Source organism: Coturnix japonica, chromosome 12 (genome assembly GCF_001577835.2).
Source record: "Coturnix japonica isolate 7356 chromosome 12, Coturnix japonica 2.1, whole genome shotgun sequence".
NCBI lineage: Eukaryota > Metazoa > Chordata > Aves > Galliformes > Phasianidae > Coturnix > Coturnix japonica.
Window position 1 is genome coordinate 4,882,425 of NC_029527.1, and position 15,354 is coordinate 4,897,778.

Here is a 15,354-nt window from a genome sequence, read left to right on the forward strand (position 1 = left end):
TGTTAACAGGCTTTATGTCACGCTAAAGAGTTCCTTTCACTTCAGTCCCAATAACTCACTTATATTTTAGGGCAGACGGCCACACAAGCTAGATTAGAACCACCAGCTACAGACTAGTACAGTAGCTAATGCAAATCCAAACAGCTTTCATTCAAGGCAGATGTACCTGCAGCTATGTGCAGCTCTCTCCTGCCACTACAGATCTTATTGTACTCCTGTCCTTTGGTTTCTATTTGTTTCCCAAGTCAAACAAGTAGGAAACTTTATAAAGAGATTTCTTTTCCTTACTTCCTTCCATAGAAAGGCTATGACCAGCTTGATTTATTAGCAACTCCTGGAGCAGGTGTCTTAAACATGAAACTGCCTGGAAACTGTCATCTATTGACCACAGCATGTATCCGTGGACAGAGCATAGAACACCTTAACAGCAAAGATACCTTCTAAATTCCCAGGGCGTGCTTATGTTCAAGACTTCTGCCCCAGCATTTCTGATGCACAGCTTACAGCTCATCCCCCAGAGGCACACTCTTAACTTCCTAAAAGCCCAGAAAGGAGAAGTTAAAAACCAAGGTTCATACTTCAAGCCTGATTCTAGTGGACGTGGATGGTCCTGGGTGCACATTTTATCTTCAAGCCACCACTGCGCTCTCCTCTATGGGGACCCATGAGGACAAGAACATATGATTGTATATGGTCAAAATTAATCCAGGAACACAACAGCAAAATACATTTTCTCCTATTCCAAAGAAGTTACCAAACTCTCATTAAGGATGACTGTAATTCATTCAAATCATCCAAGGGTAAAACAACACAGAATACACAAGATACAGACTACAAAACTGCTGAAAATAAGAGTAATTAGTAGGATTACTGAAGAAAGAGAGGAAAAAGAAGTGTGGGAATTAACACATAAAGCCTGTTAAAGGCCAGACACTGAAAGAAGACGATCCATCTCTACATTCCTTTCCTAAGAGGTAATGCTGCAAGTGTCACAGCAGCCAGCATTCCTTCAGTCCTCTCAAAACCCAGTCAAACAACTAACATAGCTCACATGCTCCATTTGCTAAAATCTGGGTTCAGCTACTTAATCCTTCAGTGCTCCCTGAAAATAAAAAAGGGGAGGGGAATCATGAAAACAAATTCAATTTTCAGAACTGTATCCTAAACTATGGGACATATTATTAAGCACAACATGTAAAAGAAAAAAATCAAACAAAGAAGTATAATAAGTAGAATAACAGAATCACAGAATAGTTGAGACTGGAAGGGAAATCTGGAGGATCACCCATTCCAACCCCAGCTTACAGCACAGCCAACAACAGCAGGTTGCGGGGGATGCTGTCCAGTTCAGCTCTAAATGCTCCAAAGATGGAGACTCCATCACCACCTCTAAGCAAAGAAAAGAAAATGAGAAAATAAGTTAAGCATGGCACGTTGGGCTTGTGGCTAATTATGTATGTGCTATGCTTCAGTCTTTCATTTTTATAGACTGTTCTGTAGCAACACAAATACACCAGTGGCTGGAGCTAAACAAACTCCATAGCTGGAATTGTTCCAAATGACTCAAATGTGCTCTTAAAATATTTCTGTGATTACTGAAGGATCTTAGAACAAGACTCCATTGTAACCAGGCTGGGAAGGAGGGGGGGGTAAGTTTAGAACACCCCCAACTCCCCAAACACCATTCTAATTTAGCCAGTTAAGTGCAAGCCATCTAATTTCCCAGGGATTAGTTTGGATATTTTGGCTTCAGCCCACCTTTAAATAACTTCCTGAAGTGGACTCTCAATAAAGAACATTGGCTGCACTCTTTCAAAAAAGGTACTAATTGCCTTTCAAAAAAAGAAACGACAAAAATAGCTGCCTTATATTTTCCCTGTTGTGTCTGAGACCAACACAGCTGAAATGAAGCTGCTCACAGAGCTGCAGGTGAGAGCTAGCAGATATCGTGCTCAAAACCCTCAGATCACAGGAGCCAACAAGAGTCACACACACATGCACGGTCCTACTGAAGAACACTGCTAGGCCACACATCCTGTGCTTGACACCACTGTGAGGTTAATCTTGCATGTTCCCTCATACTGGAAGTACTACATGCTCACTGCAGCTTTGGCCACCTAAATGCTGCTGTACAGCAGTTACCTGGCAGAGTATCCCCCCAGCATGGCTGTCATGGGACATACAGCACTCAGCACATCACAGCACCCCATATAAACCACCACTTGATCAAGAAAAGCATGCACAAACATTGAGTGTTTCATCTGTTGCAAGGTCAGTGTCATCTCTCCACCACTGACAAACTGAGGCTGCCTTGTACAGATAAACATCCACATGAAGTTGGCTGGTAGGGAGAGTTGCAAGACGATGGAATCAGAATGCCCTGAGTTGGAAGGGACACATAAGGATCACTGAGTCCAACCGCTGGCTCCACAAGGAGAAACGAATGAGCTCCACAGTCTGGATGTGACTTACCCCTGGGCTTAACACCTTCCTGCCAGTGCTGTGCCTCAGAGCAGCCCAGAACACAGCTCAGCATTTCCTAAGCCAGTGGTGTATATGCTACTACATGTGGCAATGTTGGCATGGTACACTTTCACTTTTGAAGATCTTTCTGTACAAATCCTTCATGAGAAGAGCAAGGGGAAACTTTTTAAGGGTTATATAAGGTACTCCGCTCTCCAACTTCAGTGATTTCACAATCAACAATAATAAAAAACAAATCCAAACCCCCATGGGCTTAGAAAGGAACAGATGACCTAAGATGAAGGCAGCTGGAGCTGGCTGCAGCTTCTCCTCGTTACATGTGGGTGTGAGGAGCAGGGACAGAGCCGCCTGCCACCCATACAGCGTCCAGCTCAGATCACCCCTTCTCTGTTCCAAGTCAAGTAAGAGCACAGCTCTTTCATACACAACATGCAAAGTGAAAGGCCAGAGGGGGAAAATGTGTGCACATGTACATACAGAAGTGAGTAACAGCCAGGGAGGTGTCCACCTCCTTCCACAAGGTGCTCAAAAATACATCTATCCTTCATGAACTTCACATATAAAACAAAAATCTATGTTGTGCTAGTTGCGTGCTATGGGAAACATGCATTCACGATGATTAGGTCTGATGTGTTCCAATAGATGCCTTAACACAATTCAACAAATCGTGTTATTTTAGTCAGGTCTATCTGTTTGGTGCTCAATGTCCTGCACTGTGCCACAAACAGCAGAGAAGGTGTTCATCTTTTGGGCTGTATTTAAGGCTGTTTTTATCAAGAATGAAGTGTGTTAAGCTTTGCTTGGAAATAGATTTTTGGAATTTCAGGGTGCATTTCCTTTCTCACGAGGGTGAAGAGAATTAGGAATTCAATCTCTAAGCAGAATTAAAGAAGGAATGAATTTTAATCCAAGATTAAACTCCAGCAGTAAAGCATAAAATCTAAAATCCCTTCAGCTTACTTTCTTGCAAATTTAATGAGGAAAACATTGTTAACAGACTCAGTGACACAGTAAGGAAACTCGTGATGCTGTAAACTGAGGATGCAAGAGGACGGTTTAAAAATGAAGTTTGCTGTTTCAAAAAGCAAAGAACCTACTCCTGTGCCAGGAGGCCTTTGGCTGTTTCCAAAAGGAGAGAGTTCACCGCTCTTCCACTGGTTTAAATTTATTTAAAACAGCTGTGTTCTCAGAACAGCCATTCCCACTTCCTGCCCGTTAAAACATTCCCAACCCATTTAAAATAAAGGAGGGAGAAAAACAAGACAAAAATCTGATGCTGCGATGGTAGAACAAAATCCGAGTATTCCTGAGGGTGTCTCTCTGAGCTTCCATGCTGCAGCACTGCTCTCCCACCAAACACCAAGGCACGACCCCAAGGAAACACACTCACACCATTTCCCTGTTGGCAAGGCAGAAAGGTCACTGCCATCCTGGTCATTAGATTGCAGCGTCTGTCTGGGTTCCCATTAAATCTCTCATGCTGTAAGAAATTAGACCACAGCGCAGCCTATACCTTTATGCTGTTTTTGGATACATTGCAACATAGGCTCTTCGAAACCACAATCCTTCCCCCATGTTAAACTCAAAGCAGCTACAGAGTTCAGGATACAACGTTGCATATGTGTTTGTTAGGGGTTTAAGATTGGAAACATCTGTACAAGGTTAGATGCTCAGTTAACACTTCATACATGCAAACACAGAACTATATTAGGAGTAACAGAGGTTTTAAACTATCTGGCACTTAGATCCCAGCTACTGGAGTTGAGGAATTTTTCCTATTCCAGATAAAAGGAGAAAATGCTGGGGTAGCTCAGGGAATTTCTAGCCTTTATAGCTGCACTGAGAAACAAACCAAGCGAATTACTGCCCCTATACTGATCTCCAAAAAGACTATAGGCATATATAAATATTTAAATAGGCACAATTCCTGGCATTTTGTCATTTAACTCTGGCAATACTGCCAATATATATTCAGCACACAAAGCAAGGTACTGCCTAAGGAAAACTGTTTCCAAACTACACCAAGTATTCCCTCTTGTGTAGGTTTCCTACACAAGTAAGTGCACAGACCTGGTCTGCACATCCAGTACAAGCCCAGCACATGGCAGAAAAGAGGTCCTCTGTGTGCCAATACTTCCCTCTTGCTCCATAGGGCTTTTCTAACAATGCTTTCTTAACTCACCTGTGATTCAGTCCTACTGGAATGGCCTCTAATCTCACTGAGGTCCCAGAGGATCTTGTCACAACTGTATAATCGATGTTGGAGAGATCCTACTAATAACATTAGGAAAAATGAATAACAATTGTGCTCTCGTTGTCTCAATGTGATTTTTGCAGTTGACATGAGGGGAGAGATGAGTGACTTTGTGCCCATTTGAATCAGCTCTGATTGCAGAAATGCCAGGAGGGAAACAACCATCATGTCCTAACACAAGCAGACTGGAATGTTTGCCAGAGTGATTATGGATTGAATCAATGACACAATGATCCAAGAAGTCTGGATTCAAAATAAAATTCTTATTCAAAATATAGATGAAAAGAAATTGTGTCAGAAAACTAAAAATAAATGCAGTGCAATGCTCCAAGCTGCAATCTTCTTTATCTTATTTTTTATTCCTCCATCAGAAAAAGAAAAGCTCCTCACAGACACACAAGCCATGCTAAATAAACCTGGCTTAGCAAGAGGATATTATCCAATTTAACACCACGTTCTGCTTTTCGTGCACTTGAAGTTAATTCATTTGCGCTATTTAGATGTGGATTTTATGTAGCTACACAGTATGCTAAAGATCCCACTTTGGCACCAGGCTTGTTACGTACACAGGAGACAGATTTTTACATGACAGGATCTCATTCATCTCAGAAGCCAAGCAACCATTCAGATTTTAAAACTACCATCCATATTGTCAGGAAGGAAAGCTGGCTGGCAAAGGCTGGAGCACCCAGATCTATTTAAGATTACAAAGCTTATCACTCCATTGTCATTGGGAGAAAAGAAAACCAGGGTATTTTTCTGGAGGACAAGGCCAGGTCAAAGCCTTCTTAAGGCACTGAGGGTGGACAAAGGCTTGTATTTTCTTACACATTGGTCACACTAAAAATGTTGCTGTATTCAAAATGCCAATTGTGTTTTTAAAGCCCTGTGCTACCAGCACAGCTGTGAGTTGTGGGAGAATATCTTCACACTGCTGAGTGACAGGATGAAAATCAGGACCAAATGTGCAAAATGGACTTCTGCAATGGGAAATGTCAAAGATTGAACCATAGATGGTGGAGCACTGACCTCAAAAAGAGACTAAAAAAAATAAATAAATAAAAAATCAATGTAACAAAATCTCTGTGCATAGGAAGAAATAAAACCTGGCTGATGTGGGCAGGTGAGAGGGCAGTTCAAATGTCTGCTTAGATAGTGTCTGTATCAGAAAAATAAGGTTAGCCCTCCATCAAGTCAATACACTTTCTTGCTTAGAAACCGGAGCTAACCAACATGGCCAACTGCTCAGCACTGCATGGCAGGACATGCAGACAGACTCCAAATGAATCTCCTGCAACAACTCATCACTACCCACAGCAAAGCACTCGGCTGTGCTGCTCCACAAGCACTGCACTGTTCCACAAGCACAGTACAACGCAGGCTGCATGCTGGCACCGATTAAAGGGTAACAAAAAAGATTACAGACAAAGGGCTGCAGCACACCACAGGGCCATGCACTGCATCACAGGACATGCTGCTCTTTCTGCACAAGCTGGGTAGGCCCTAATATGGCACGGCTGCTCCCCAGCCCCAAGCACCAAATACGGCACGGGCTGAGGAGAAGCCGGATCCAGCTGGGAGAGGGTCCAAATTCCCGGTTCAGCTCATAGGCTGGCACTCAGCACACAGAGCTGAGCACAGTTTTCTGTAAATGAGCAGGACTCCAGTTCACTGCTCCTCCTGAGCTCCAGAAACGAGCCTGTCTGCTTCAGGGCAGGGGACAGCTCTGAATGCCAGCCATCCCCCAGGCTCATCCTGGAAAGGGTGCAGGGGCAGCATCCACAGGGGTGTCCCAGAGGGTAAGGCAGACAATGGGGGAGAACAGAGTGGAGGAAGAGCACAGGATGGATATGAGTAAGGAAGTGTCTGGAATGAGAGGAAAATATGAAGTCCGAGTTCTCAGCAATTAGACCTAAACCCAGCTACTCTCTGAAATGGAGGCTCCTGCATTCATTTAGATGGCAACATTTATTTATGTCATTTCCCCCCTGCTAAGGTTTTGTGGATCATCTTTCAAACTCATGCTATATTCCACAGTTGCTCAGTTACAGATCTGAACAAACCATTCCCTGCAGTCTGCCAAATGCAGAGAAAGAGAGCAAATGAATGCCTGGAGGATGAATCACCCTCTGGAAGTCATCTTATGGCCCCACACTGCTACAGATTAGTCACAACCTCACATACAGTAGAGAGAAAGAGGAAATGGTGAATCCATTAACTCCCGGCAGCGCACAGCCCTATAACTGCTGTTCCCACCCCTCGCCCCCTCCCAGGGAAAACAGGCAATTTTCCAAATCATTAGAATTTTCTTTCAGATTAGAAGAAATATGTTCTTCAACTCAAAGGGATAAATTAGGTATTAACACCCCTGAAACTAGTGAGTTTGTTCCAGCAGGGTTTGGGATGGGAAGCAGGAGCTGCGATTTGAAATGGGCCGACTGCAGGGATCGCCGCAGCGGTTTCAAGAAAACCGCTATGAAGCAAAATGCTGTGAGTGGGTTGGAGGCTCCCAGCAGCAGGCGGGAGGTCTGACACAGCGGGGATGAACAAACTTCCGCTGGTACAAAAGAGATGACAGCACATACAGCCCCGCTCAAGCAGCAGCGCCCATCAGAACCCCCTTGGGTTCATCCAAGCCCTTAGCGGAGCCACTCAGCAGCCCTGAGCCCATTGCAAATCGGCCCCAAATCTGCAGAGCCTCAGCTCTGATGTGCCTCAGTTCCTGAGTGCAGCTCAGCACATGCCCTCCACCAGCACTGCTAATGCCAAATGTTGCCGCTCTTCCAGGGACAAAATAGCAGATGGGATTGCTGCTGCCAAGCTTTTGTCTCGTGAAACCTTGGATTTCATCGATTGCAGACAGTTCAAAACAAACAAATGTTTGCTGGATGGTCAGGGACAGCCCTCGTTCTTGGCCAAGGCACAGACAAGCATCACAAACATGAGTTTCGCAGTTCATCAAGGCCCAGCTCTCAGCTGAGCCTACAGGAACTACAGCAAAGCCGCTACTTCTGTAACAAGCTTTTTTAAATGTAATTCCATTCAGAGTTCTCAACTATTCACCCAACCATTAGTTGATGCTCTATATAAAGCAGCACGTCCTGTATTTTACAGCAGAAAGCACAAGGAGGAGATGGGAATTTTCATGAGCAAATCACTTCAAGCTTTCAACAGGAGCAAATCAAGCAGCACCAGCAAAGAAAAAGCAGCTGAAAACACAAAGCTGTACAGGTTGCTCATTGATGGTACAGCGGGAAAAACTGGAATGTTCAACTTCCCAGGCTTTGTTTTGGTAATATGTAAGAAAGGGATCTTTTCCAAAACACAGCAGCAAATGCCCACAGTGCTCCAGCAATCAGATTACAATGCCAGGTGGCTGTATTCTTAATGCAAACCAACTGTTATCGATCAAAATAGAAGGAGTTTGGTTTCCATGGGTGTACCTTGCTTACCTCAACAACCACAGGTTTGTCCAACTACACAGCAGAGACAGCAATTCTGGTCTCTCCTTCCATTTCAAGTAAGCAGCTGTTAGAATATGTCCAAGTAATAACAGCCACAAAAGCCACAAGTTCGCTCGTGTGTTACCTGTTTTCCATCAGGATGTTCAAAACTGACAATGAGCTCCCCAACAACTTGTACTTTATTGCACATTTACATGCAGACAGACGGAATTACGGTCAGCCTATCAGGGTCAGTTTGGGAGAACAAAACAAAAAGAAATCACACGTGTATTTTACACGCTACCTCCTTTTGTTTGAACAGATGGCTGGATGTAACGTTAAGGTCCTTCCTTTTCAACATGGATCGATATAACCACTGAATATTTGGCAGGAGGAAGCTGCAGAGATGTGCCCATGGCCATAGAAGTATTGCTGCTGACCATTGTCATCTATCATGGAAAGGCCTAGTCAAGCAGGTGTTGCTCTGTATGCACAGAAGACTGAATCCCAGCCTACCACTGGCTTGTTACTACTCAATCCCAACCATTTCTTTCCTTCCCCTTTGTTCCAATACAGTAAATGAGCATAGCAGTGCAGCAACACAGTAGGTAAAATGCTGTCAATAAACCCGATAATTATCTTGTATGTCTGTCTGTAGGCTATACTGCTTTTTTTTTTTTTTTTTTTCCAGTGGGAAAAATAATTATTTCTCCTTCACTTTTGAATATACACTGTTAAAGTGTTAAAACAGTATGGATCAAGTATCACGTATCCCATTCACTGTTATGTATGTAGGTGAATTAACCAAAGCAGAACAACCACCCTGAGTGATCACAGATACTGCACACTGCAGTCAAGCAATACATTCAAATAAGCTGCACAAATATTGCAGCCTGGGCACGTATCGCCGCCGTTGCAGAATATGCCCCACTTCATCTTAATGAGAAATGAGGCCGCTCAAGATTTCATTTGCATGCTTCTTTTGGAGACAGCTTCTAAGCCTATCCAGGAGCCCTAGAGTTTGTGTCATGGAACAAAGTCAATACACGATCCTTAAAGGCAAAGAACAGTAACAAGAGCTACTGCCACCCTACAGAGAAATGAACAGTCACGTACAGCTCACTGCTTTCTCTCCAGGCATTCCTTTGTCATCTCCAAAGAATATTTTATGTTAACCAATGATTTGGTTAACATGCTTCCTTTGTCTTCTCCTCCCCATAAGAACAGAACAAAACACTGTTTGCAACACCCTTCTGAAGCATTCAATGCTGATGATACCTTTGCATTGGCTTGCTTATCACAGTACACTTGGACATTCTGACAGCTACATAACACTCCTACCAAGCATCTGCTTTTGATATAAGCTACATTTGCTGCTTTCTGAAGAGCACAACTTCAAGTCATCACACACAACAGAAAAAGGTGTTAGGAAACTAAAGAAAGGCAGGCTATATTTTGATGAAGCCCAAGTAGTATGAGAGAAAAAAGTAGGACCCCAGTTGTACTGATGCTCTTTGCCTTTGTAAGCTTTCCACCCATCCCCTTAAAACATACACAACAAAGAAGGCCTTGGCATTAACTGTGATGTACTGATGCATGCTTTTAGAATCTCAGGACAGCCACAGTCTACTTACACACTTTTACGTTATTACAGAAATAAATAATGCATAACATAATCATGCCCCTGCATTCTGAGGGACTTAAATACAAGTCTACCATCACCAATACTGCATAACCATCTAATTTGAAAGTAGCTTTGGACAGCAGCCAGTTTCATATCTAACCAAACAGTGAGCTGTAAATCTAACTGGCATCTCAAAAGCAACTCAAAAGTACTAAGCAAAGCAGACAAGCTCTTTTTCAAGCTAACCTTCCAAGCCACGTTGTCCTACAAATCATCAGGATGCCAATAAGTGAATTCCCGTACAGCAACCTTGGCTCAGGCAGGTTGGCAGCCCTATATTAGCATCCCCACAGACAAAGGCTCACAGGATGATTTCTTAGCTGAACACAGCCTATAGAAACAACTCTTTATCACTTCACCTCCTAGAGGAGACAAATAACAACCGAAAGCATCAACATACAACATGATGTAGTATTTCACTGAGAGTCAGGAGCTAATTCATGTAACTTGAGATAAAAAAACAATGCATTTCTAAACCATAACGTTCAGTAAGGTTTGAAATCAATTTCATTTCACAAAAATAAGCATGGAAGTGAAATAACCAGCAGGTTCACCTGGGGAGACAATTTCTACTTCAGTCTATGTGTCTCAAATGGAAACAACAGAAAAAATGTGGCACAATTACCCTGAGAGGTACAAGATGCAAACCAGCATGTGAACAGATAGGACAAATCTGGGGTAAAGTCTACAGTTCTCCAAGGACTCCAACTGAAGGGTTTGATGAGATGGAGCCTCAGTGCAATGGCAGGACAGCCCCCACTACCACCAGGATGATCCGAATGGCAGATATTGTGTACACACAGGTGGGTTTGCAAAACAGGGTCCAGCTCTAAGGATGGCACGTACACTCATCAAAGGGATAAAACTGTGGGGGTTACAGGTAGGAAATTCTGCCACAATCACAGATAAAGGAGCACAAGGGAGAAGCTGGCCGGAAAGTTGTGCAAGATCTGACAGTTGCAGCAGAAAAGCCTGTACTTTCAACAGCCTCTATTAGGAAGTTCCCACGCTCAGAGCCCATTTACCTATGGAATGAACAGGGCCGCGATATGGGATGCTTCATAACATTAAACAAATTAAAGTATATCCAAATTTACAACACCAAGCAAGACAGGAAATTTTGCTGTGTGTCTGTGCATGACATGGCTTTATGCTATTGATGTCTCTAGATGTAGCGGAGAGGAACAGAACAAGATTTAAGGAGACTGCAATGTCTGTATTCTAAAAAGGCTGCATGAAGTCCAAGTTGAGAAGCAAGAAAAAGAAAGCACCCCTCTTCCTGGCAGCAATTCCCCTGCCTTCCCCAGGAACAATACAATGTAACCTAAGGTGCAACCTCTTCAAACTGCACCTTGCTATATGGCAAGTCCTGTATGCAAAATGCCTCCCAACGTGCTTGGGAAAAGCAAGAAGTTATATAAACAGCAAAGATAAACTCCTCCTGTGACAACATGCTTCATGCATCTGCCGAAGGTTTACAAGTTCTAATGAAGACCAGATTCCTCCCCAGCATCACAGGGAAGCAAGAGGAGCAATGTTCTGCCTTGTGTTGTACAACTATAGAGACCTCAGATTGTTCCCAGAATTGTTTGCCTCCCAGGTTTTGACTTAATTACAACAGGACATGCACACACAAAGCAAAGAATGAATCATTGCTCATCCTGCTATTTTCTTTTTTCTTTTTGGTTTTTGCTTTTTTTTTGTTGTTCCCAAATCTCTTCGAGCCTCTGAGATGTTGTTGTAGCTCTAAAAGAACAAGCAGCAGCTGCCTTCCAGACATTTCCCACCTGAAGGACTAAATTCATGAGGCCCACAGCCAACCAAGGTGTCACCTGTGACTGAGCCACCCTGGCACTGCCCCACATTCAGGCTCCAGCTCAGTGAGGTCACACCAGTCTCCTCACCTTCCCCATGTTGTCTCATCCCACCTACCAATGGGTTTGCTGATTTTCTTCTCCCTTTGGCAAAACCCTATTGCTCCTTCTTCCCAGGACTGTTTCTGACTCCCTTATCTTTTGTGTAGCAACTCTACTTCCAAGGGCTCACGATGCCAACACATTTGTTCCTTCCAGTATTTGCACTGCCAGAATCAAGTCAGTTCCAAGTAGCATTAACCAGAGAACCACAGAACCATTTGAGTTGGAAGGGACCTCTAAGGGTCATCTAATCCAACTCCCTTGCAATGAACAGGGAGGTTCAGCCTGCATTTGGTTAGTAAGAGCACAAACATTTAATTCAAAACAATTCACCTCCTCTGCTTATGCTTATTTTGCTTTTATGATGTTAAACAGAGTCCATCCGACACACAGGATGCAGGAAGTGAGGGCGTTCACAGGTTCAGCTGAATTGATACAAATCCATTTGCGTTTACTTTCCCTTTGACACAGTGTATTTTGATGTTACTTCAAATCCACATCCAACCCACACCAGCAACACCAAAGACCGACAGCACATGGATCACATTGACCAAATACAACCACACACGTCTACATTTTAAGCAGCATCAGATCCTTTGCAAACAAGGCAAGGCCTACATCAGCTCAAAAGCAGCGCATGGTTTGCCTGCATAGAAACAGTCACCAAAATAACCGGAGCAGGAGCAGCCAAGTGAGTCCCACGGGATGCGCTATATGGGCAATGAGCGGCCCCCCATAGGGAGCACTAAGAGGGTGCCTGCAGGTCCGGACAAGGCACAACCACCCCCAGCATGGGCTGTGCTTGAGGCAGCGATGATTTTGTATAAGAAAAACGCGTGTTGTCAGGGCCCCAAGCTCAGGGCTCAGGCCCGTCCCTCCCCGCCGTCCTCACCTCCTTCAGCTGCTCCATCTCGGCACGGATGGTCTCATACTCCAGCTCCAGCTCCTCGTATTGCTGCTTCAGCTGCTGCTTCTCCTCCAGCACAGCCAACCCATATTCCGCCGCTTGAATCTTCTCTCGTGTGGTCTCACCCAGCTCTTGGAAAAGCCTCTTGATCTCATTCCTCAGCCACTCGGGTTCCGACTCCATCACCAGCCGGGCGTACTCCTCCTCCTCCATACCCAGCGACATGTCGGCGGTGCTGGGGGGCACCGCAGCCGGAAAGGCGAATCGAGCGGCCCCCTTACCCCGCTCACTAACAACGCCTCGGCCCGATCCCGGCCACGGTCCCCCCTGTGGCGGCCATCCACGGTGTGAGCGCTGCGGAGCCGCCCCTCGCACGACGCCGCCACCGCCGCCAAACTCGCCTTGTGAGCGCCGACCGCAGTGAAATCATTCAAAGGGAACGGCCGGCCCGGCGTCGCGATGCACGCTGGGAGATGTAGTCCGGATGGTGATGCCACCCCGCTGGGAGAGCAGCTCGCAGGACTACGTTACCCATAATGCACCGCCCGCGGGGTGGGGAGGTGGGGTAGAGAGGAGCGGAGCAGAGCGGCCTCTGCAGGGCTCGGAGCGGCCGCGCCCTGTTGGGCTGCGACTGGAGCGGGGGGCTGAAGGCCTCACATCACCCCTCTACATTCATAATAAACACTGGGTTTTTCTTCTGCCTCGTATATTCTCAGCCCTCATTGTGCTCAGGCTTTACGCTGTAAATCAGGACTCAAATCAAATCAGGACTCAAATCAGGACCCAGCTTTTTGTCCTTCCTCAGAAGCTGTAATTTGCTTGTAACAACTCATTCTTATCCAACCTAAACCTCTCCTGGTGCAACCTGAGGCTATTTCCCCTCATCACCAGTGAAAAGTAAAGCCAAGGTTTGGCAGTAGGTTTCACTCTTTGCTATTGTTCTAAACTGCTCAAGACATCCAGCATTAACTGTAAATATCACTGTTACAAAATTATTTCTGACCAGCCCAGGAAGAAGAGCAGGTTGTCAAAGCGGAGGCTCTTGTGATCATTCAAGGTAATGATGTAGCGTAACAAAAATCTGTAATGACTGAATGAGCACAGCCCGGCCTGTGCCCATGGCCTCCTCTGGGTGCAGCCAGAGGTCACAGCCTATTTCATTATCAGTTATATTCATTATCAGTTCACTGTCTCTAAATTCCATCAGTGCAAAGATGCCGATGAAGGAAGGCTGTGCAGGAGGTAGGGAAGAATGGGAATAACATCTCAGGTTGTTTCCTGAGGTGGGTGATGATCACAGACAATCATACAAGGCTGGTCACAATTCAGCCTGTCCACAAGCTTTGTGTATGGACTAGTAACAAATTACCATTATCTCCTAATTCTTCCCATTTTCTATTTATGAAAAAAAATGACTTTAGCAAAAAAAGAAAATACTCTGGGACATGGATCAATGTTCATATGTGGTGCAGTGATGACCTTTCTTAACCAAAAGACATTTCAAAACAAGAACCTGAAAGTGACTGAAAGCTTCAGATATTCACTGGCAGCTGATAAGCTGAGAAGCAGGTGAACTGCTGGCAGAAAGCTGCCGGAGGGAATGTGTGCATGCAGGGAACAAGCAGAGGAATTACAGATGCTTATCGCAAAATGGAATTCTTAGGATGTCTCAGCATAAGGAGAAAAAAATGCGACTTAGCTTTCAAGATTTGATAGAATTCCTTGGCTGGGTGTGGGGAGCACAGCACACACACACTGCCTGCTGCCTGACCCAAGTGTTGAGATGCCCAGGCCTATCAGTGCTGGACTTTTGCTGGGAGCTGAAGAGGAGGGATGGATGGAGGGTCCAAGTAACGACATGTCTGGCACACCATCTGCCAGGTGTAGCAGGGACCAGATGCTCAGTTTACTTCCTTATTCTGCCATGATGGAACAAGCCTGAGAGGAAGGGAGATTTTTTTCCCCAAAATGTTTCACTTTTTCTTCTTTTACTGCAAGCCTGAACCACCCCTCACAACCACCTACAGCTTCTCATGACCATGAGGCGTAGCTCTTACTTTACCAGGCCTGTAGGTCTGTGCCTACATCAGCCCAAACAGCTACTCTATCTCTTCCCAACTCACCTGTGGGAAAGGACCATGTTTGTGTTTCACCTCACTGCCTGTCTGGAGGAAAACCTTCCCTTTTAAACCACGTCTGTATGCCTGATTGACAAGCAGTAAATGAGCTGCCATTGCTCCGTCTCTCTTGATGAAGTAAACACACCTGTGTCTGGATTTAAGCCAAACCCATTTTCTTTAAGATAAATCATCCAGGCACATGTTTAAACTGAAGCAAAACAAGAATCCACTCAGTCATGTACTGGTATAACTACAACAGAAAAAAACCAACACTGCAGTGCTATTTCTCTTTTCCCCTCCATCTTCATGTTGTAACTTGAGAGGGTCTCAGGTTCTGGTGGTCGCTCATGAAGGAGAAATACTGTATGCAGTATGGACTTGGCTGGCATAGATTTGCTTTTCTATGCATAAGAAATATTTCTACTTCTACCAGCATGAGAAAAGACATTTGTGTATATCTCATAAGCTCTGGAAGGAGACAAGCACAGATGGATCTTGCTTTTGGCTGCAGTCAGAAGCGGCAGAACCTTCATCACATTTAGCTGA

The 15,354-nt window shown here is 44.7% G+C and overlaps 1 protein-coding gene across 2 annotated transcripts in view; it reads right to left on the minus strand.

The window, feature by feature from the left end:
- The window catches only part of BICD2 (BICD cargo adaptor 2), a 58,739-nt gene extending 45,826 nt beyond the window's left edge, over positions 1 to 12,913 (minus strand). For both annotated transcript variants that reach the window (XM_015875270.2, XM_015875268.1), the window contains exon 1: positions 12,674 to 12,913. In XM_015875270.2, coding sequence (XP_015730756.1) covers positions 12,674 to 12,913 — 240 coding nt within the window. The remainder of the gene's footprint in view (positions 1 to 12,673) is intronic.
- Between the last annotated feature and the right edge of the window lie 2,441 nt (positions 12,914 to 15,354).